The sequence below is a fragment of the Dendrobates tinctorius genome, unplaced genomic scaffold (genome assembly GCF_039654945.1).
Source record: "Dendrobates tinctorius isolate UK_male_01 unplaced genomic scaffold, ASM3965494v1 ptg000104l, whole genome shotgun sequence".
NCBI lineage: Eukaryota > Metazoa > Chordata > Amphibia > Anura > Dendrobatidae > Dendrobates > Dendrobates tinctorius.
In genome coordinates this window covers 14,678,022-14,702,215 of record NW_027361772.1, presented here as the reverse complement: position 1 = coordinate 14,702,215, position 24,194 = coordinate 14,678,022, and the positions used below count along the sequence as shown (strand labels likewise).

General features: G+C 43.6%; 1 protein-coding gene across 2 annotated transcripts in view; it reads left to right on the top strand.

Moving 5' to 3' along the window:
- Positions 1–15,946, top strand: part of PCP2 (Purkinje cell protein 2) — a 41,920-nt gene extending 25,974 nt beyond the window's left edge. Inside the window, exons 2-4 of one of the 2 annotated variants that reach the window (XM_073588967.1) lie at positions 6,044–6,170; positions 7,430–7,590; positions 14,507–15,946. In XM_073588967.1, coding sequence (XP_073445068.1) covers positions 6,044–6,170; positions 7,430–7,590; positions 14,507–14,617 — 399 coding nt within the window. In that variant the 3' untranslated portion in view covers positions 14,618–15,946. Of the gene's footprint in view, positions 1–6,043; positions 6,171–7,429; positions 7,591–10,136; positions 10,259–14,506 lie in introns of those variants that run through there. The other variant, XM_073588968.1, reaches the window with a different exon arrangement.
- The last annotated feature ends 8,248 nt before the right edge of the window (positions 15,947–24,194 follow it).

The following is a 24,194-nucleotide window of genomic DNA, read 5'->3' as shown; positions in this document are numbered from 1 at the left end:
CTCCGACCTTTCCTTATCTCCTGCTCAGCCCTGCACTTAACCCTCCACCCTCCACCCAGTGAGAAGTCACCACCAAAGCTCCCACACAAATAATGACAGACAGGGAGAACTTAAACTGCACTGCGCCGCACACACACAGGAATAAACAGTAATGTGAACAGGGCACAACTAAACACAAATATGGGAAGGAGAAAGGATAACGACGGATCATACGACACCAGATATGAATCTCTCTCTCTTGAACACCTCCACTCCAGACCGGAACCACTTGGTATGAAACACAAGCTATAATCGGCGACGCCCATAGGCCAGCATGACTATTTAAAGACCGTGGGCGTGACTAACCATCCAACCTGGTCTCCAGCAGGATTAACCCCCGAGAGCCTGAAGATCAGGCCGGCGCCACTGAGGCTATAGTGGCTGGAGGTGGAACTACCTCTGCCTGCCGGATGCTGTGGTGTGAACAGCGTCCGACATGACAGGTTGGTAGCTAGCGGATTGCAGACCCCTGATCCTATTCACCACAACTAACAGTAGCCGTGGGGGTTCCTACGGTGCCCTAGACCCCTCGTCACACCCGGAGAGCTAAATAAGCCTAAAGAAAGAAAGGGGAAATCTAAACTGCCCCAGAGCAGACCCCAAAGCAATGGACAGCCCCCAACATGTATTGTCGGTGAAAAACAGATGAAAACACAAACACAGACAGAAAGACAGGCTGAGCAAATGATGGGGCCCAACTAACTAGATAGGAAAGGACAGAAAAGATGCTGGCTGCAATCACGCAAAAAACCCTGCCAAAAATAATGTCCAACACGTCTGATAGAAAAGGCCCTGAAGTCACTAGACTTCAAAATCACTATATCAGCGCTCAGGTATATTCTGAAGACAGAGCAAAGAGATCAACTGATCAGAGACAAAAATGGAGTTCAGCCCGTCCCAACCAGGGCAGGCTGAACACAAACACTAAGTAAACAGACAAAATCTCATGGAAAAATAGCAGAGCAAAAACTTAGCTTTTAGTAGACAGGAACTAAACTGGATGCCAGAGCTCAGAGCAGAAAGGATCACCAGCAACCCTGCAGGGCGTCGGCTGCCTTATATCCACTCAGAAATTCCGGATGTCCAATCACACTCCACCTGTTCAGATGACAGGTTCTTCCCATCCAGATCAATTTCACTACCTCCTTTCACCAGCAGAGGGAGTTCATCAGACATCAGAGGTGAAGGAGAAAATGAACTCATAACAACCATCCCTCGACCAAAACTGTGCCGCTAACTACAGACCTGTCTCTAATATTCCCTTCATCTCTAAACTCCTGGAACGCCTGGTCTACTCCCGTCTTATCCGCTAGCTCTCTGATAACTCTCTTCTCGACCCTCTCTAATCCGACTTCCGCTCCTTATACTCTAATGAAACTGCCCTCAGTAAAGTCTCTAATGATCTACTAACAGCTAAATCTAATGGTCATTACTCCATGCTAATTCTCTTGGATCTCTCTGCAGCATTCGACACTGTGGATCATCAGCTCCTCCTCACTGTGCTCCGTTCCATTGGCCTCAAGGACACAGTTCTCTCCTGGTTCTCCTCCTATGTCTCTGACCGCTCCTTTACTCAATCTTTTGCCGGGTCCTCCTCCTCTCACCTTCCCCTTACTGTTGGAGTTCCTCAAGGATCAGTCCTAGGCCCCCTCCTCTTCTCCTTGTACACTGCCCCTATTGGTCAAACAATCAGTATATTTGGTTTCCAGTACCATCTCTATGCTGATGACACCCAATTATACGCTTCTTCTCCTGACATCACGCCAGCCTTTCTAGAAAACACCGGCGATTGTCTAAACGCTGTGTCTAACATCATGTCCTCACTATATCTGAAGCTGAACCTGTCAAAGACTGAACTCCTTGTGTTTCCTCCCTCTACTAATGTACCTATACCCGACATTGCCATTTCTGTGTGTGGCTCCACTATTACTCCCCAGCAACATGCCCACTGTCTTGGGGTCATACTTGATTCCGAGCTTTCCTTTGCCCCCCACATTCGATCACTGGCTCGCTCTTGTCATCTGCACCTCAAAAACATTTCTAGAATTCGACCTTTTCTTACTTTTGAGTCTGCAAAAACTCTTACTGTTTCTCTTATTCATTCTCGTCTCGACTATTGTAACTCTCTTCTAATCGGTCTCCCTCTTACCAAACTCTCCCCTCTCCAATCTGTCTTGAATGCTGCAGCCAGGATCATATTCCTCGCCAATCGTTACACCGATGCCTATACCTTGTGCCAGTCATTACACTGGCTACCCATCCACTCCAGAATTCAGTATAAACTTATTACCCTCACCCACAAAGCCCTCCATGGCTCAGCACCACCCTACATCTCTTCCCTCTTCTCAGTCTACCACCCTACCCGCGCCTTCCCGTTCTGCTGATGACCTGAGGTTAGCATCCTCAATAATCAGAACCTCCCACTCCCGTCTCCAAGACTTTACACGTGCTGCGCCAATTCTTTGGAATGCACTTCCCAGGTCAATACGATTAGTCCCCAATCCCCACAATTTTAAGCGTGCCCTGAAAACGCATTTATTCAGACTGGCCTATCGCCTCAACACATTAACCTAATCTATCCCTGTGTGGCACAGCCAAAAGTTTTACCATAACCAGGTTCCCCGCATCATGCTCCCACATGCTTTATGCATCCATCAGCCCTCTGTGTCTGTACTGATACACACTTAACATTATGGCTGGTCCATACAATTAGGGCAATTGTTACCACCCACCTTTCGTGTCTCCCTTTTTTTTCCCTCATAGACTGTAAGCTTGCGAGCAGGGCCCTCATTCCTCTTGGTATCTGTTATGATCTATGTGATTATTGTTATGCTGTAATGTCTATTGTCTGTACAAATCCCCTCTGAAATGTAAAGTGCTGCGGAATATGTCGGCGCTATAGAAATAAAATTTATTATTATTATTATCTAACTGCCATCTACCTAAACCAGCTCCGCTGCATGAATGCCTCTAGTCCGTGCTTCTCATCCTAACTTAAGGTTTAGGGAATCCACCTCACCAGGTGAGCCCATAACACTCTGAACTGAGACGTCTCTCTGTTTATAATCCCTTTACTGCGACTTCACTGTGTCTATAATCCCTGTTTTGTGTTGTTCCTGCTCTATGATGTAACTGTATACACCATTGATCTTTTTTAAGTGTGTCATTCCTTTACTGTGACATCACAACTTGCATAATTCTCTTGATGCATTGTGACTTTGTAGATTAGCCACGTGCCGTGACATCACTGTCTTTATTTTCAAGTACCCATCGATCCGTTCTTTATATTTGTACTTGACAATTTACTTTATGCTTCACTTGGATGCGTATGATGTCTAAAACCCCATCTATAGTGGTTCCTATACTTAGGAGAAGGCCTCACTACTGTTACTACTACATGTGGTCAAGGTGATAGTAATTTTCATAGTTTGTAAAGAAGACCAACCAATATTTGAAATGTACCCAAACCATATATTATAATCCCGATTCATATGCCATTTTCCACACAATGAACCTGCCGGCTGTGATCTACCACTAGATGTACCCAGGGGGTCACATATTAATGCATATATCTATATGCCCATACATGCATACTCACACTGGTTGACTTAATGGTCATACAAGCAGTGACATCCCGATAATCACAGAAATATGTAACACACAGACCAACATATACCCTCTGCTCCACTAACAATTATCCCAGATAATCTTAATGGGGGATTAACCGGCTCCTTCCTGCAGATGGGGCCTCCCTTATTATGAGATGATTTAATGATCTGTACAGAGGAAGGGAGGGCATGATGACCCGCCGGGCATTTAATAGGGCTGCACGCTGAGATGGGCACACAGATATCTGCTCACCGGGAGCAGAGAACGGGGGAACCAGGATGGAGCCAGTAGTAGATGGTGCACCCGAGGAGGACCAGGCCAGGAAGAACTCTTTAACTGATTCTGAATCGGGGTCTTTGGTAAGATGAGTATTTATGATGTGCGGGGGCGGGAGGGTAATCCTAATGTATATACTTATGTGGTTCTTTTATATATCTAAATTACGTGTCTCCTTCTATAGGATGAGTTTTATGTTCTTTGTTCTTAATAGAATCCGCCATTTAGGAGATTTATTTCCAACTGGGGCATCATTTAAGGTCCTTTTGTGAAGGGGAGGTCACAGTGCTTGGGTATGGTGGAATGAAAAACATGGAACATGGATTTAAAGAGGTTGCCTAAAATTGGTTTCCCTAAAATAAGCTACTCATAGGGTATCCCATTGCATTATCTCCTAGTGATCAATTATGAACTAAAGAGCAACCTAGCTGCAAGTGTTTCATTTCCCTGCAGCACTCCCACAGGGAAAATGAGGTATTGCATGATGACCATTGAAATCTTTAGCTTGTCTGCGTGGTCGCCTGGAAAAAGAGACACTATTTATAGCTGTTCTCTGCTCCAGCTTAGTTTGGGGGTTCCCTTTTTTATTAACTAAAAATAAGCTACGGCCACCAAAGATAGTAATATTTTTTCTATAGCATAGCGCCAACATATTCCGCAGCACTTCATAATTCAGAGTGGGCTCGTACAAACAAAATAAGATTTAACAGAGTAAAATATAGTTCAATGCCTAACAAGGGGAGTGAGGGTCCTGCTCGCAAGCTTACACTCTAAGAAAAAATAGAGTGGACACAAAAGTAAAATTAAAGTACTTATCATGTAAAGTCCAGCCATCATTATAGTAAATAGGGACATTCACATAACGCTACATGAACCGGTCACCAGACAGTAGCTGAACAAGTACAGATACAGAGTAGTATTGACTGCATGGAAGGGAGAGCAAGGAATAGTTAGTTGGGTTAGTGAGGTAAGGCGATAGGCCAGACTAAATAAATGTGTTTTCAGGGCATACTTGGAACTGTGGATAATGAGAATTAACTGAACTGTCTGGGGTAGTGCATTCCAGAAAACTGGGGCAGAACAAGAGAAGTACTGGAGGATATTTTGTGATGAGTAATTACATTATGTCAAGCTCCTTTATGTGTTCATTATAGGAAATTATTATTTATTATCTGACCACAAGAGAAAGATTTGAGCAATGGGAAATAGTATTTTTCACCAGATTGGAGGTGTTTGTTGGCCGAGTTTCATTGTATTGATTTCTACTCTTCAGAAAAATGTATGTAATCCTTTCTTCTACCTGGATTAGAGTGTCTCCTCTTGGGACAAGCTGTTTCTGATATGGGTAATCTAAAAATATCAGAATTTACTGGATGACCCAATCCCAATTAACTTGTATGAAGATGATCACTACATCAGGTGCAATTTACAACATTTTCAGGTTAAGATCATGTACCAGAGTTAAGAGGAAAGCTACTTTTTATGTTAACTTAGATGAATAGTTTGGAAAACCTATTTCCAATTTTTATAATTCTAGAGAATGAGAATCTACTATTTATGACCTATCATCCACAAAATAGAGGAGCTATATAAAAAGTTTAAAGTTTTGATCTCTCTATGAAGACCCAACGTTTCCGTGTACTACATGGGCAACCTATTAATTTCAATGTGATCTGGATAATTATTTTTTTCCCTCCTTCGGAGGTGCTGTGGGGAACCTGAAGATTATTTCCAGATCCTACAAAGAGTACAGATGATTGCTGAATCAGATTATGGTCTGGGGGCCCTTCCAATAACATCATCCAGAGCTGACAACCCCCTTAATCCTCATTTATTACCCGTGACAACATGGGCATTGTGATATATTTCACTTTTAGAATACTGGTGAAAATATATGTATAAAGAGAATGATTTTTCCATGTAAATATGATGAATGTGCTTGTGTTTTTCTATTATGTAAGTCAGTGATGATTGCTGGGGCGGTCAGAACTTTATCATTACTGATCATGTCGTCTGGTGGGATCGTTACCAGAGTATCCATGACTAGCTTTACTATGAGATTAGGTCTGTAGAGTCAAGACAGGTACTGTATTTCATTGAAGGACTTTCTCTTCCATAGCCTGAGGTCCCCAAGGAACAGGAAGGATTCTTCAACCTCCTTTCCCATGTCCAAGGTGGAAGAATTGATGATCAGCGATGCAGCATCCAGATTGTCCACAGCCGAGGGGACCAGGATGGAAAGAACAGTAAGTCACTTCACTATCAATATCTGGGACTACTAAAGATACCCAAAGACAGGTAAAGTGGCATACATAGCCAATTGTTATTAGTAGTCCTGGCACAAGTAAGTCTTTGTAGATGTGCTCCGTTCTGGCTCATAGATGAGGGTCCTAAACCAGAAAATCCTACTATTTCCTTAGTATCTCATTGGAAGAGACTCTTCATCTATGAGTGGGAACAGAGATCAGAGTATATCTCGCTCTGGAGGGACCCGACATATCCCTGAATTAGACAGTGAGCCTACTGATTTCAATAGGAACTGTGTAGTGCTACATTTTCCCTGTGCTGGCGCTACAGTGGAACTTAACACTTGATCCTGGATTCCTCTACCAAGTAGAAACAGGACATATCTGGGAACCTTACTCACCTCATTAAAAGGGATTGTCCAAGGCAAACAACCTCTTTAAATTATATACTCATAAGGTAGTAACTTGACCAGCATGAACATAGACGGCTATACCAACATGACCCTAGGTAGAAAAAATACCTTCAACTTATTGGTCAGTGCTCCATCCCTGGATCTACTAAACCATAATACACACAATGAAGTTCCTGGGCCAGAAAACCAGAGAGGTTCCAACAAATAAGTAGTATCTTCTGAATGTCCGTTCTCTCATAGGCATCAGTAACCAACAGTCCTATTCAATAACACTATGGGGGCTGTATAACGTTATGGGCATCCTGGTTGCTCAGTCTCAGTGGTTACTACTGTTGTGTTGCAGCAATGGTGTCAAATCCCACCAAGGACAAGATCTGCAAGGAGGTTGTATGTTCTTCCCATGCTTGCCTGGGTTTCCTCCGCGTACTCTGGTTCCTCCCACACTCCATGGATATACCCAACACCCATGGCTTTGATTTATGGGAAAAGTGTATTATAAAGTCTACTTTCATGTAAGACTCTTAATTCTATTGCTCATGGCTGAGGACAAATGTTCATTTGTGACCACAGCAATAAACCTCTTCATCACGGCTGTACGTTTAGGTTGCGTGTGTGTTCCCTATGGGGAACCAACATTTATAACAACTGGTGAGTTAATTGACCATCGGTGCCCATCCGCTAGATGTTGCTTTTGTCAAATTTAAACTCGTATTAAAAAAAAAAAAACTGTCACTCTTTTCAAAAATATTTCTTAAACTTTCTTGGTTACTCATGCTGGTCCAAAGCCCCAACTATGATATTTTTTTACATACATAGCAATAATGGTAACTCTATTTCTTTCCACAGCTACGGCTGCCCCACCTCCTGAGATGAACCATTTGATGGATATGTTGGCGCACTCTCAAAGTCGTAGATTGGACGATCAAAGGGCAGAGTTCATCCAGTCTCCATCGTACCCAGACACTATGCCCAGTCGCAGGGTGTCCCATGACAATGGGGGCCTGAAGGTGAGCAATCAGAATAACATTCACAATTAAACTTTAATTTCTGTAATCCATCTATCCTTTTATGTGTCCCATATTTCCATCAGAATAATCATTGTTTATTTCCTGATATTCCACCCAAGTCATCCTGTTATATGTTTCACAGTGTGTAAATTCCAGAATTTAATCTAGAATTAACAAATGGGTTATCTCTGCTGTTCATTAGACTTATTCACTTTTAGGTTTCACACTTTGTTCATTTCAATTTAGACCATAGACTTTCTGCAGACCTTTACTTCCTCCCTGCTGAAAGAGAAACAGAGATACAGATATAGATAAAATAACTTTAAGATCTCACCCAAACACAAAATGTCAAGTTGTCTCTTTGTTGAGGAAACCTGTATGGAGGAGAGCACATGAGATAGTTAATAAAGTCTTGTGATCACAGCAGCATCAACATTTATCCAACAGAAAGTCACTCACCCCCCTTTACGTTGCAAAAGATGAAGGGGAATTATAACATTAGCTGGCGGACAAATAGAAGTAGTGACTGGTGATTGAGCTTCACCTTGTATAATATTGGCAGATAATGACAACTGCCTATTATTAGTGGATAAAATAAGTAAATTTTATTTATTTTTTTATGGGGGGGGCTGGATGCTTTAACAACCAAAATTATTTTATATTTAAAAGGTGTTAATTTTATTAAGTTTAAGAGTTTCTAAATATAATTTATAATAATCGAGAAGAATAATTCTGTATCTTGGTAATTAATATTTGCTCTGCTTTCGCTGCATAGTAACATCCTTCTTAAGAATTATCCTTGGACCACCGAGTATTTTTTGATGTTCTATAAAAATTACTAGGTCAAGGTAGAATATACGAACGAATATGTAATATGGGCCATAAATGTAAAAAAAATAATTGTCCTTACCTCCCCTCAGCCTGGTACATTTATTCTTTATGAAATTGACATATTTTGCATTAATATTACAGAAAAATAGCTTCATCTAATTTGCAGGTTTGGACCGCGGGTTTCCATTTGGTCACTATTTTTGGGCTTCTATATAGTGTTCAACAGCATAAAAAGTTGAATAACTTGTGCCCATTAACACAAATTGAAGTTATTCTTATACTTCAGAGCTGCAAGCACTATTCTTCTAGTTGTCTTCAGGAACAGTCTTTATAGACATATGACTAGCAGCACTGAAATCTGAAATTCTCTTTTTTTTCCCTATGTATTACGCCTGTTGTTAAGACAAAATTTTCCAAAATGCAGATCAGCAGAGCAAACTCGAAATAGAAACTGAAGAATCAGGGAGTGGAAAGATGTTGGATTGGACTATGATTGGCGAGGGATCCAGTCCTGTCACCATAGCTAAATGATGAGCACCACGACCCTCAGGTTTTGGCTGCTTTCATTTAATGAAAGGTGTCTGTTGATTTTGTTCAGCGTGACATCTATTTGTTTCAAAATATTTCTGGAAGTGACACACTCGTCATAACGAATCCCATTAATTATATCTGAATAGCCGCTGCTCATCTGTGCTCAGACATCAACTTGTGCCTGAGCTGGAAACTCTTCTTCACATTACACCAGGTTGTCTATCATATGCCCACTAGATACTCTCCAGACCTTTGCTTCCTCCTGGGACTGACTTTAGGATGTTACACAGTTATGCCAGTTATTTGGATTTTTGGGTTTCGGAAAACCCTTCTACCCTGTCTGCAGTTTGTTTGTCTTTAAAAACCCCACAACCTATGCATTACTCACCCTCCCCAGGTCCGGCTTTGAGTCTCTGCCTCTGCTCCCGTGATCTGTTATTGTCTGCGGCGCTATCGTCACGTCAACAGCGCTGCAGCCAATAACTAAACACAGCGGCTCTGCCGGAGTTGATGGCATGAGTCACTCAAAGTTGCTGATTTCACTCATTGGCTGTTGCATTGTCGATGCAGACAATAATGGACACTAGGAGCACCAGCAGAAACGCAGAACCGGACCCGGGGAGGGTGAGTAAAGCCAAATTTACGGTATTTTTTAATTTATTTTTTTTTAAAGCAAACTGATGCTGGGGGACGGGTTTTCCGAAATTGGAAAAAACCTTAATCTATGGCATCCTAATGTAGAAAAAACAGATAACACTGGACAGTAAAAGAGCGTAGATCCTCTTTAAGAAGATTAAAAAAAATGAAATGTGGAGAACCCCTTTACGTTGTATGTTTTGTGTACATGATAAGGATATTCCTGTCTTGTAAAGTGATGTCATACTACTAGGACATTACGTCACTTGATGATCAGTGGATGTCCAACATCTGGGTGACCCTAAGAGTGAAGCGGCCCTGGCTAAGATCTGCGTTCCCTTCTGGGTATCCAGCCAGCCCCATTCATTCGAGGACCCTGATCATAAAACGACGTCTCACCTTACAAGATGGGAATACCCCTTTAACCCAATCACCCCCATGAATTGTATATACTATTTTAATCTCTTTTTTTTTGGAATTATGACTCGTGACACTCGTGACAAGGTGTTGTATGTAACGTTTCCGTCTTGTTTGTGTCCCCCATTCAGAACAAAGCATAGCCATTGTCTTCATCTGACCTCCTAACTCTCCATTTCTTGGAAGAGGAGATGATTTGTCAAGATCCTTTTAAGATGTTTTCTTTTCCGTATCTTATGAGAATTTTGTTCTCCTACTTAATAAATAATTTCTAGCTCTATTATCCTTGTGGTTTCATTACACAGATGTGCAGTTACATCCCTCATAACTTATCGTTTCAACACGAAGCAAATTAAAGGGGGTTATCCTAAATTCTTATTAATTGCACATATTAACTGTACAGCCTGTTGGCAAGATGGGCACTTTTTCTGAGAAAAAAAAATGACAAACACCTTAGTATACCCCATTAACGTACAACTATATCCACTACAATCTTGGTTTACACAACTTCCCATGAGCCGGTGGTCCATATCCACATATTTGGAAAATATGAGTGAGAAAAACGTATATAAATGGGTCAATACTACCATCACAAGCGTTATATATAACGTTAAAATACCTTTTCTAAACAATTGACTTAAAGGGTTTCTCCACATTTGTGTGATTTGTAGTAAAAGAGACACATCAATCAGGTAGTCAGGCCTTGTAATGTTCCATTCGTCGTCTGGACCAATTCTTGGGTTACATTTACAATTATTGTGTCCATGGACATACTACTCGCAATCACAACTCAATATATACATAATGGAGGAGACTTATCAAACCTCAAGAAGAATTAGTTGCTCATAACAACCAATCAGGTCACTACTTTCCTTCCATTTTTTTTTCAAAAGGCCTTTAAAAGTAAGGAATGACTGGTTGACGTGGGCAACTGCTTTACTTATACTACTTGTGGACTGTCTTAAAACATTGGTCCATGTATGACTCGCGAAGCTACAAGATTTGAAAGCCAGCTGTCAGACACAGCCAGACTCCCCATAGAGAAGACAGAGATGGTTTATTACCATCTCTATCTTCATGATCGTTGTATACGATCTCCTCCTGTCCCTGTGACCTCCGGGTGTCGGGAAGGAGCAGGAGCTGCTGGGATTTAGCAGACCCAGATCAGCTTCATCACTGCAGGAAGAAGGGTGAATTTGTCCCGTAACTAGAGCTAATATGCCAGCCTCAGTTTGGCTGGTAAGACGGGCGTATTTCACAATACATATACAGGCCTCAATGCCTGGACTGAGTCTCCCAACATGAACGATCAGACACATATTGAGGCTATAGGTTCGGGTCAGGAGACCTATGTTCACTTTGGGCATTGAGTTCGTATACGGACCTTGAAATTAGCTCATGTGATCCTATCCTTACAGAGAAATCAGCAATTAAATGTATTTAAATGATGAAATGCTCCACATAGCTCTAGTTTAAAGTTATGGGAAGAGGAACACAAGGTGTGAAATAAATGAAAAACTAAGTACAGAAAAAGCAAAAATAACTAAATATAAAAAGAAGAAGGTCATCATCAGCCAAAATCCGTTCTACCCCTAACATACGTCCAATATGTAAAAATAATAGTTATGGCAAGGGGAACGCAATTTGTAATTATTGTAGTGAATAGAAAATTATCTCCATTTTTTTCATTGCATTTTCTCCTGATATTGACAAAAAAAAATGGATATAAAAAGGACGTGAAGATTAGACTCCACGTATCACAAAAAAGAGGCAATAATTATTTGAAAAACCAAATGAGTAAAACTTTGGAGTTCCTAAAACTACATGAACATAAAAAATAAAAATATGCCTGGTCAAAAACGGGGAAAAATGGACACTCTCGAGCTGGTAAATAAATGTATGTAGATCTGTATGGCAGATACATGGCTCATGTCAACAAGCTTCATACAAAACCAGAAAACCCCTTAAAGGGTTTTTTCTTTGGACTATGGAATAGTGGACCAAGTAGACTAACCCACCTACATAACAATTTCTCAATTGTTGTACACAGGAATACTTCACCTAGAGGTGTGAAAACCAGAAGAAAACACACCTAAAACATGATATATGTAAAACACTACCAGCCATATTCTCCTATGTATGGTGTTGGGCTGAATTCAGACATCCATGAAACACGGCCTGCAGCAGAGTAACTTGAAGATTGTGGAACCAATATAAATTTCCTAACATGACCCCAAAGTATCACAGGTCTTTATTAGAATTTAGCCTTCTCATATAGGCCAAAGGGAATTTTGGGGCCCACCCTAGGCTCTAAGGCCTGTTTGTGACTGCAATCACTGCACCCACTAGAGTTACGCCCCTGACAGTCTGAGGATGACCACGATCTATGGATCAGCATGGAGTCTCCAGATCTGAACGCAATAGCCTCATATCTGTCTATAAGGGTTTTGAGTTGGGGTCAGGCGACCCACAGCTAGTTTGGACATCATGGTCCATACATGGGCTATGTTTCACGGACTTCTGATTTTAGTAGTAGGGCTCAAAGGTGTTTTCCTTGGAGTCTTTAGATGAGGGCTACACAGCAGCTGTGTAAAGACAAAAAGGGGGTGTAACATAACTAGCAGCCCAAATGCTACCGTATGCATGCAGCCATATAACGTTTTGGTAGGTGTCATGTGTGGGAAATTTCCTATGTAGCAAGAAAACCTGGAAAGACAGTAAGCGCAGTAGGGTCTTACCCGAATGGAAACAGGGACACAAAAGCAGTTATGCTCACCTGGGGGAGGTGGGTTGTGATGTTCCAACCCCTGTATAAGTATTATAAAAGGTAGCAGCAGATCCACGATGTGGAGAAAATGGTGAGGCTGGAGATGAGTGGGTTAAAATCCGTGCCGCCAGAGGTCCAAAGATGAGCAGGAGACGGGAATGATTCATTGTGGTTTATCCTGATGATGAAGTGTGTCACTTCTAAACGCGTCAAACAATAAACTGCATTTCTCCTTTCCTGCTCATCTTTGAACCTCTGGTAGCGCAGATTTTAACCCACTCATCTTCAGCCTCAACATGATGAAGCATGACTCTGGAGGCATACTGACACAGCGTGAAGGCCCAATACACCTCCATGGGCTCCATACAAAGAGTCTCTATATATCCAAATTACAGGCCCTTAAGGACTCTGCATGCTGCTTCATGGTGCGATTAATCTCGGGAAAATATCTCTTTCATACATTAATCAACAATATTTTTTCTCTCGCATTCAGTATAGGAGTCACATGGTGCTAGAACTGGGCAAAGTGCAGGATCTGCCTAGTCAGATCCTTTGTTAGCTTTAAAGGTGCATAAAAATACATTTTAAGGGGTTGTCCAGTCTTATGATGAAAGATCTGCAATCCCTCTGTGTGACTGCCGACTTCTGAATGATTACAGTGCACCCACCTCAAAATGTCAGGATTCTCCAGTCCTGAGGCCGAGAGCAGGTAAATTTGCATACTTTCAAACAAGACGTGTGTGGCCTCGCTCGATACGAATGAATTGAACAAGGCCGAGCATGTCTGGTCAGCATCTGACCACACGTATGCAAATGGCATAATTGCGTTCTTGTGAATGCCCCCTCTCAGCCTCAACACCGGAGAATCCTGTCACGTGACTGCCCGCTCTCATTGACAACACCGGAGAATCCTGACACGTGACTGCCCGCTATCACTGACAACACCGGAGAATCCTGTCACGTGACTGCCCACTCTCACTGACAACACCGGAAGAATCCTGACACATGACTGCCCACTCTCAGCCTCAACACTGGAGAATCCTGACACATGACTGCCCTCTCTCAATGACAACACCGGAGAATCCTATTAGCATATGGTGTGCTCACTGAAAGGATTCAGAAGTCTGCAGTCACACAGAGTGACTGCAGAATTTTATCACAAAAACGAACAAACCCTTTAGCTAAATCACCCTTAAAAGGGATTGCCCAGCGAGAAAACAAGTTATCAACCATTCTAGATAGGTTATAACTTGCTGGTGGGTGGATATCTGACTGCCGGGACCTACAATAATCGGAACAATGGGGTATTTTTATCCCTGACCCCGGGAACTTTTATCCCCATTACAAAATGGAGTGGCAGATCATTTGCCCAACCATTGCTCCAGGAAAAAGCCGATCATACCATTCGACAACCTTATAGGGAATGAATGTAGCGGCAGTCAAGCATGAGCACTGTTACTCCATTATATCAGGGATAAAAGTCCCCCATTCTTCCGATCGGTGCGGGTACCAGGAGTCAGATCTCCACTAACCAACAAATTATCACCAATGCTGTCAACAAAAATACTATATCTTCTACAATGCCATGGATCAGACTGCATTGCATTGTAGGATTCTAGCTATTAGAGGTAAGACCGTCATATCAAGGGTTTCCAATGGTTGAATGAATGACTGGTATGAAATGCACTTCTTTGTCTCACTCTCTAATGCCACCACTGGTTTCTTTCTTGGCAGGACGCAGATGCCCCAGCTGTGCCCTTTACGGGAGAAGATTATTTCAGCTTCATCAATCAAGTCCACAGTCGGCATCTAAAAAATCCTGGAGGACGAAACCAAAAGTCTTAGAAGAGGTCAACAACATACTTGACCTCAGCTTTGTGTAGTCAAATGTCCCATATATTTACTTTAATGGACATGTTCCTTAAATCGGACAAAATCAAAGTCTAACAGGATTCCATAACCTAAAGAAACAGGGTTGTTCTTTATCCTGTTAGTTACTTACATCACCATCTAAAATCCCAAGCTCTTCTACCTAAGCAGAGCCCCTGACCAATTCAGTGTTCACAGGAATCTCTGTCTCCCTACTATTGATGGGGTGATAGTCATATGCCCCAGGAAAGTGACAAGATCTACCTGTTTTCTAAGTCTATGTTCTTCAGAGGTTGTCACTTCAGTTGGGGCATTATGCAGTGCACACCCAGTTATCACTCTGCAATTGGCCTATGGACGTTGCGGCTCGGTGTTACAGCAATGTAAAAGTTAAGGAGGCCCAGATTTGCCAGTTCTTCCAGGAGTTTGGGAGCTGTACCCTTTTTTTTTCCTGGCCCCTCCTTGATTTTCCTGGAGAGTTGGCAAACATGGTTTTAGGCCATGTCAACCTTTAATGTAAAATTATGCTTTACTGCAAATTGTAAAATGTACATGTCTACAATTTAGAAATATATTTTGCGCATCTATACTTCATGGATTAAATTAAAGGAGTTGTCCAGGTTTGTGATGAAAGTTTGTAGTCACTTTTTTATACATGGCTGCACTACAGTTGCTCCATTTGACCTTACCCTAAGTGAACTATTAAGGCAATTTCTGAACTACATATGCTATATTTTCCTTGTTTGCTAAATGCACATGGTAACCATAAAAAGGTATTTGTACAATGTGGTTGTGGTGAAGTTAAAACTGCATCTGGAAACCCACCTGTGTTATGCAGTTTTCATACACATATTTTTTATGTATTTTAACAACATCTTAACAGCAATGGTATAATATGGCGTTTACGCCTGTGTATTATATTACTCCCATCATGTAAATAGAAAGGACACTTCAAGTAATAATCCAGTTTGTTGCTATTTTGATTATTATATTAAGGATTTGTATAAATAGCAATTCTCCGTTATGCAGATATGTTGCTATCCTCAATAGGAGGGCATATTCTTGCGAGTTTGCTGCTATCTATGGGGGTCCATGAGCAGTATCTGGACTCCAAGCAAGAAATTTGAATTTAGGAAATTGCTATTTAAGCAACATTATGATGTATTTTGCCAAGTGGAAATGTATCTCCATATTGTCCTATTGTATAGTATTTAACCTATGGTGTAACAGTATATTGAGTCCCTCCTTACCTATGATGTCTGCTAGTATGAATTATGCAGTGTTAATAAAGCACAGTGTACCAAACTGAAAAGTCTTTTACATAGTAACATAGTTAGTAAGGCCGAAAAAAGACATTAGTCCATCCAGTTCAGCCTACAAAATTCTGTCAGAATAAATCCCCAGATCTACGTCCTTCTAAAGAACCTAACAATAACTGTAAGATACAACATTGTTACGCTCCAGGAAGACATCCAGGCCTCACTTGAACCCTTCGACTGAGTTCGCCATCACCACCTCCTCAGGCAGGGAATTCCAGATTCTCACTGCCCTAACAGTAAAGAATCCTCTTCTATGTTGCTGGAAAAACCTTTTCTCCTCCAGACGCGGAGAATGCCCCCTTGTGACCGTCACCTTCCTTGGTATAAACAGATCATCGGAGAGATATTTGAATTGTCCCCTTATATACTTATACATGGTTATTAGATCGCCCCTCAGTCGTCTTTTTTCTAGACTAAATAATCCTAATTTTGCTAATCTCTCTGGGTATTGTAGTTCCCCCATCCCCTTTATTAATTTTGTTGCCCTCCTTTGTACCCGCTCTAGTTCCATTATATCCTTCCTGGTGCCCAAAACTGTACACAGTACTCCATGTGCGGTCTAACCAGAGATTTGTACAGAGGCAGTATGATGCTCTCATCATGTGTATCCAGACCTCTTTTAATGCACCCCGTGATCCTGTTTGCCTTGGCAGCCGCTGCCTGGCACTGGCTGCTCCAGGTAAGTTTATCCTTAACTAGGATCCCCAAGTCCTTCTCCATGTCAGATTACCCAGTGGTTTCCCGTTCAGTGTGTAATGGTGATATTGATTCCTTCTTCCCATGTGTATAACCTTACATTTATCATTGTTAAACCACATCTGCCACTTTTTGGCCCAAGTTTTCAACTTATCCAGATCCATCTGTAGCAGAATACTATCTTCTTGTGTACTGACTGCTTTACATAGTTTTGTATCATCTGCAAATATCGATATTTTACTGTGTAAACCTTCTACCAGATCGTTAAAAAATATGTTGAAGAGAAAAGGTCCCAACACCGACCCCTGCGGTACCCCAGCGACCCAGAGAATATACCATTGATAACCACCCTCTGCTTTCTCTCGCTAAGCCATTTACACACATTTTCCCCCAGACCCAGCATTCTCATTTTGTGTACCAACCTCTTGTGTGGCACGATATCAAACGCTTTGGAAAAATCAAGATATACCACATCCAATGGCCCGGCTGCCATTAGCAAGACTGCATGGACCAGGGCTCATATTAACTGAACACCTGCTCTATCTCCCAGTGGGTAATACACTACACAGACAACACAGGGTTAGGGTAAAACAGTGTGGCAATACTTTATTGAACCACAACACCCAATGGCAAACAAAACAATCCCAGCAATTACCCCAACATAGTGCACATTACAGGGTCTCACCCTTCCTTTCCTCTGACTTGCCGGGATAATGGTAGATGTTACGTCTGAGCTCCCAGGGTCGCTACTCCACCTGTGATACGCACTCAGAGAGGAGGTAATGACAAGCGTAAGGAGATAATCGAGAGCAGTCCTTTGTTCTTTCAGCCGGGTCTGAAGTACTCTGAGCTGAGATCCTGAAGAGTGACACTGACCAGAAGTCTCTTTTATACCCGAGGCAGGTGATCCATTTTTAGATTTACCCAGTGTCCTTCAGTCCACCTTCACAGCCTTTCCCTATCTACCTTTGAAATCAACAAACTGGTTATAGAATACAATACACAATTAGCATATCAGCACACAATAAAAAAGATAAACACACACTATGTACAAGTCACTATTACAGACTTACACAGTATGTTAAATGGAATGCAAGTCTGTCTTCTTAATCCACCAGACATAAACACTTAAATCCACAAGCCAATATACAGATAAAAAGTCAATTCTTCTTGGTTTGCAAAAACATGGTTGTCTGGGAAATTAAGATACATCTGGTTTCTTCACAACACGTCCAGTGACTCATCTTGGTCCAGTCTATAGCTTACTTCTTCATAAAAACTGATTAGATTCGTTTGACAAGAGCGATTCCTCATAAACCCATGCTGATATGGGAGTTAAACAGTTATTCTCATTGAGATAATCCAGAATAACATGTATGTATGTCTTCCACTTTTTTATTCTTCCTCCCGCAGTTAATTTCATCACACCAAGCTGCTTCGCTATTGCAGATTCAGTCTTCCCAGCCTGGTGCAGGGCTGCAATTTTGTTTCTGGTATCCTTCGACAGCTCTTTGGTCTTCACCATAGTGGAGTTTGGAGTGTGACTGTTTGAGGTTGTGGACAGGTGTCTTTTATACTGATAACAAGTTCAAACAGGAGCCATTACTACAGGTAATGAGTGGAGGACAGAGGAGCCTCTCAAAGAAGAAGTTACAGGTCTGTGAGAGCCAGAAATCTTGTATGTCTTAAGGTGACCAAATACTTATTTTCCACCATAATTTGCGAAATAAATCTTACCAAATCAGACAAGGCCATTTTCTGGATATGTTTTCTCATTTTGACTCTCATAGTTGTGGTCTACCTATGATGTCAATTACAGGCCTCTCTCATCTTTTTAAGTGGGAGAACTTGCACAATTAGTGGCTGACTACTTTTTTTCCCCACTGTACTGGTTCAAGTGTGGCCAGCATCCTGAACCCGAACCCCTAGTCCCGGTGTGGCTAGCATCGTGAACCCGAATCCCTGGTCTCAGAGTGGCCAGCGTCCTGAACTCGAATCCCTGGTCCCAGTGTGGCCAGCGTCCTGAAGCCAAATTCCTGGTCCCAGTGTGGCCAGCGTCCTGAACCCAAATTCCTGGTTCCAGTGTGACCAGCGTCCTGAACTCGAATCCCTGCTCCGAGTGTGGCCAGCGTCCTGAAGCCAAATTCCTGGTTTCAGAGTGGCCAGCGTCCTGAACCCAAATTCCTGGTCCCAGTGTGGCCAGCGTCCTGAACCCAAATTCCTGGTTCCAGTGTGACCAGCGTCCTGAACCCAAATTCCTGGTTCCAGGGGTGGCCAGCATCCTGAACCCAAATTCCTGGTCCCAGTGTGGCCAGCGTCCTGAACCCAAATTCCTGGTCCCAGTGTGGCCAGCGTCCTGAACCCAAATTCCTGGTTCCAGTGTGACCAGTGTCCTGAACCCGTATCCCTGGACCCAGTGCAGCCAAGGCCTGAACGTTGTCCCGGTGTGGCCAGTGTCCTGAACCTTGTCACCTGATTTCGGTGCGGCAATTGCCTTAAAGTTGTCCCCTGGTACTGGTGCGACAAGTCTGAAATCCGAAGTTCCGTGGTCCTGGTGCAACCAGTCCTGTTCCCAAAGTACCCTGGTCCGTGTGCAAACAGTTCCTGATCCAGTAGCCTATACCAGTGTGTCTAAACATAGCTCTAGTCCGTGTCAGTGAACCTGACGCCTGGGGTCAGCAGCTGCAGTACTGAAATCTGTCAAGGAGTGATACCTGGTGGCTAACTGCAGCCCAGTCTATCTCCACCGTGAGGAGCTCCAGTGCGGGGGTGGACATATCATTGGTGCAACCGTATAGGGGCCCAAGAGGTGAGGGGGCCCATTTATATCTCCATTTTTAGGAGATCTTGGGCTGCAAAGGGTTCATGTATTGTTCTTGCACAGGGGTCCTTTTCTGTCTGTGACCGCCAGCGATCCAGTGAATACCTGGTGGCCGCTTAGCTGCGCCCCTTCTTAGGCAGGCAGTGGCTCCACAAATCCACTTGTGCCACTGTTGGGTGTAGCCCTGCTGTGTCCCTGTCCTGCCCCGGCTCCTCCTATTTTGGCGGAGCTGGGAGAAACTAGTGTGAAAGCGCCAAAAGTCACTAAATCAAAAAGTTTTCAAAGCGATTTACATCAGAATTCTGGAGAAATTGCTTTGATGAATCGGGATCATAGGCTTTCTGTCTCCTCACTGCTGTGCAATTTTGAGAAGACTTTTGGGCAATCAGTGGAGGTCTCACACCTGCACCAATCTGCTCACAATTAAAAGATATAAGATATCTCCCAAAAGTTAAGTAAGGGTACCGTTACACCTAGCGATGCACCAGCGATCCCGACCAGCGATATGACGCAGTCAGGATCGCTGTTGCATCTTTAGAAGCAGCCACCACCACTATTAAATGTTTAATCAGTAGGGTTAGTGTATGGTCTGATGATGGCTGGTGGTAACAGCTCCCATCATCTCCTTACCATACTGGGAGTTGCATGGGAGGAACACCTATGGCCGATATCCTTATGGGGGGACACCTGTGTCTGATATCCTTATGGGGGGACACCTGTGTCTGATATACTTATGGGGGGACACCTGTGGCTGATATACTTATGGGGAGGACACCTCTGGCTGATATACTTATGGGGGGACACCTGTGTCTGATATACTTATGGGGGGACACATGTGGCTGATATACTTATGGGGGGGACACCTGTGTCTGATATACTTATGGGGGGAACACCTGTGGTTCATATAATTATGGGGGGACACCTGTGGTTGCTATACTTATGGGGGAACACCTGTGGCTGATATAATTATGAGGGGAACACCTGTGGATGATATAATAATGAGGGGAACACCTGTGGCTGATATACTTATGGGGGGACACCTGTGGCTGATATAATTATGGGGAGGACACCTGTTTCTGATATACTTATGGGGGAGGACACCTGTGTCTGATATACTTATGGGGGAGGACACATGTGGCTGATATACTTATGAGGAGAACACCTGTGGCTGATATACTTATGGGGGGACACCTGCAGCTGATATACTTATGGGGGGACACCTGTGTCTGATATACTTATGGGGGGGACACATGTGTCTGATATACTTATGGGGGGACATCTGTGTCTGATATACTTATGGGGGGGACACATGTGGCTGATATACTTATGGGGGACACCTGTGTCTGACATACTTATGGGGGGACACCTGTGTCTGACATACTTATGGGGAGGACACCTGTGGCTCATATACTTATGGGGAGGACACCTGTGTCTGATATACTTATGGGGGAGGACACCTGTGGCTGATATACTTAAGGGGGACACCTGTGGCTGATATACTTATGGGGGGAGGACACCTGTGGCTGATATACTTATGAGGGGAACATCTGTGGCTGATATACTTATGGGGGGACACCTGCGGCTGACATACTTATGGGAGGACACCTGTGTCTGATATACTTATGGGGGGGACACATGTGGCTGATATACTTATGGGGGGACAACTGTGTCTGACATACTTATGGGGGGACACATGTGGCTGATATACTTATGGGGGGACACCTGTGGCTGATATACTTATGGGGGGACACCTGTGTCTGATATACTTATGGGAGGACACCTGTGGCTGATATACTTATGGGGGAACACCTGTGGCTGATATAATTATGGGGGGACACCTGTGGTTGATATACTTATGGGGGGAACACCTGTGGCTGATATACTTATGGGAGGACACCTGTGGCTGAAATACTTATGGGGGAACACCTGTGACTGATATACTTATGGGGGGACACCTGTGGCTGATATACTTATTGGGGACACCTGTGGCTGATATACTTATGGGGGGACACCTGTGGCTGATATACTTATGGGGGGAAACCTGTGGTTGATATACTTATGGGGGGGGACACCTGCGGCTGATATACTTATGGGGGAACACCTGTGGCTGATATAGTTATGGGGGGACACCTGTGGCTTATATACTTATGGGGAGGACACCAGTGGCTGATATAGTTATGGGGGACACCTGTGGCTGATATACTTATGGGGGATTCAAGCAAAAAAAGGAAGCACACTGTAGCGCCAAACCATGCAAACATGAAAAATGAATAATGAATTGCATTACTGCATTAGAAGTATGAAAAATTGAGAAAGATTAGCGCATAAAATGGCCAAGTTATGTGTACCTGGAAGCCACGTTAAGGCATTTCTCGTTTTCCAGGTCCCTATTCTATGCCAATCCTCACTAAGACTGTAGTCTCCATCTGAATGGGAACCTATGAAAAATCCTCTGTTAGGACTGAAGTCTATATCTCTGTGGAGGGGAAATGGCCCTGGTTTGATTAAAAACGCCTGCAGCTAACAGGTGGAGTGCTCAGTCAGAAGGTAAATGAATCAAAATTTTTATACTTATGGGGGATACCTGTGGCTGATATACTTATGGGGGGACACCTGTGGCTGATATAGTTATGGGGGGACACCTGTGGCTGATATAGTTATGGGGAAACACCTGTGGCTGATATACTTATGAGTGGAACACCTGTGGCTGATATACTTATGGGGGACACCTGTGGCTGATATACTTATGGGGGACACCTGTGGCTGATATACTTATGGGGGGACACCTGTGGCTGATATACTTATGGGGGGGACACCTGTGGCTGATATACTTATGGGGGACACCTGTGGCTGATATACTTATGGGGGGACACCTGTGGCTGATATACTTATGGGGGGGACACCTGTGGCTGATATACTTATGGGGGGACACCTGTGGCTGATATACTTATGGGGGGACACCTGTGGCTGATATACTTATGGGGGACACCTGTGGCTGATATACTTATGGGGGGACACCTGTGGCTGATATACTTATGGGGGGGACACCTGTGGCTGATATACTTATGGGGGGACACCTGTGGCTGATATACTTATGGGGGGGACACCTGTGGCTGATATACTTATGGGGGGACACCTGTGGCTGATATACTTATGGGGGAGGACACCTGTGTCTGATATACTTATGGGGGGACACATGTGGCTGATATACTTATGGGGGGACACCTGTGGCTGATATATTTATGGGGGGACACCTGTGGCTGATATACTTATGGGGGGACACCTGTGGCTGATATACTTAAGGGGGGACACCTGTGGTTGATATACTAATGGGGAGAACACCTGTGGCTGATATACTTATGGGAGGAACACCTGTGGCTGATATAGTTATGGGGGGACACCTGTGGCTGATACACTTATGAGGGGAACACCTGTGGCTGATATACTTATGGGGGGACACCTGTGGCTGATATACTTATGGGGGGGACACCTGTGGCTGATATACTTATGGGGGACACCTGTGGCTGATATACTTATGGGGGAGGACACCTGTGTCTGATATACTTATGGGGGACACCTGTGGCTGATATAGTTATGGGGGGACACCTGTGGCTGATATACTTATGGGGAGGACACCTGTGGCTGATATACTTATGGGGGGACACCTGTGGCTGATATAATTATGGGGGGGGGACACCTGTGGTTGATATACTAATGGGGAGAACACCTGTGGCTGATATACTTATGAGGAGAACACCTGTGGCTGATATAGTTATGGAAGGACACCTGTGGCTGATATACTTATGAGGGGAACACCTGTGGCTGATATACTTATGGGGGGGTCACCTGTGGCTGATATACTTATGGGGGGACACCTGTGGCTGATATACTTATGGGGAGGACACCTGTGTCTGATATACCTATGGTGGAGGATACCTGTGGCTGATATACTTAAGGGGGACACCTGTGGCTGATATACTTACGGAGGGAGGACACCTGTGGCTGATATACTTATGAGGGGAACACTTGTGGCTGATATACTTATGGGGAGAACACCTGTGGATGATATAGTTATGGGGGCACACCTGTGGCTGATATACTTATGGGGGGACACCTGTGGCTGATATACTTATGGGGGGACACCTGTGGCTGATATACTTATGGGGGGACACCTGTGGCTGATATACTTATGGGGGAGGACACCTGTGGCTGATATACTTATGGGGGACACCTGTGTCTGATATACTTATGGGGAGGACACCTGTGGCTGATATACTTATGAGGGGACACCTGTGGCTGATATACTTATGGGGGGAACACCAGTGTCTTTTTATACTTATGTGGGGACACCTGTGGCTGATATACTTATGGGGGGACACTTGTGTCTGATATACTTATGGGGAGGACACCTGTGGCTGATATTGTTATGGGGAGAACACCTGTGGCTGATATTGTTATGGGGAGGACACCTGTGGCTGATATTGTTATGGGGGGACACCTGTGTCTGATATAGTTATGGGGGGACACCTGTGTCTGATATACTTATGAGGGGAACACCTGTGTCTGATATAGTTATGGGGGAACACCTATGGCTGATATAAGCCTATAACCTGCAGTAACCACCGATCGACCAAACCGCTGCACGACCAGCTCTACCCTCGCCTACTGTATTATCACCCATCCCTTGAAGATTGTGAGCCCTCGCGGGCAGGGTCCT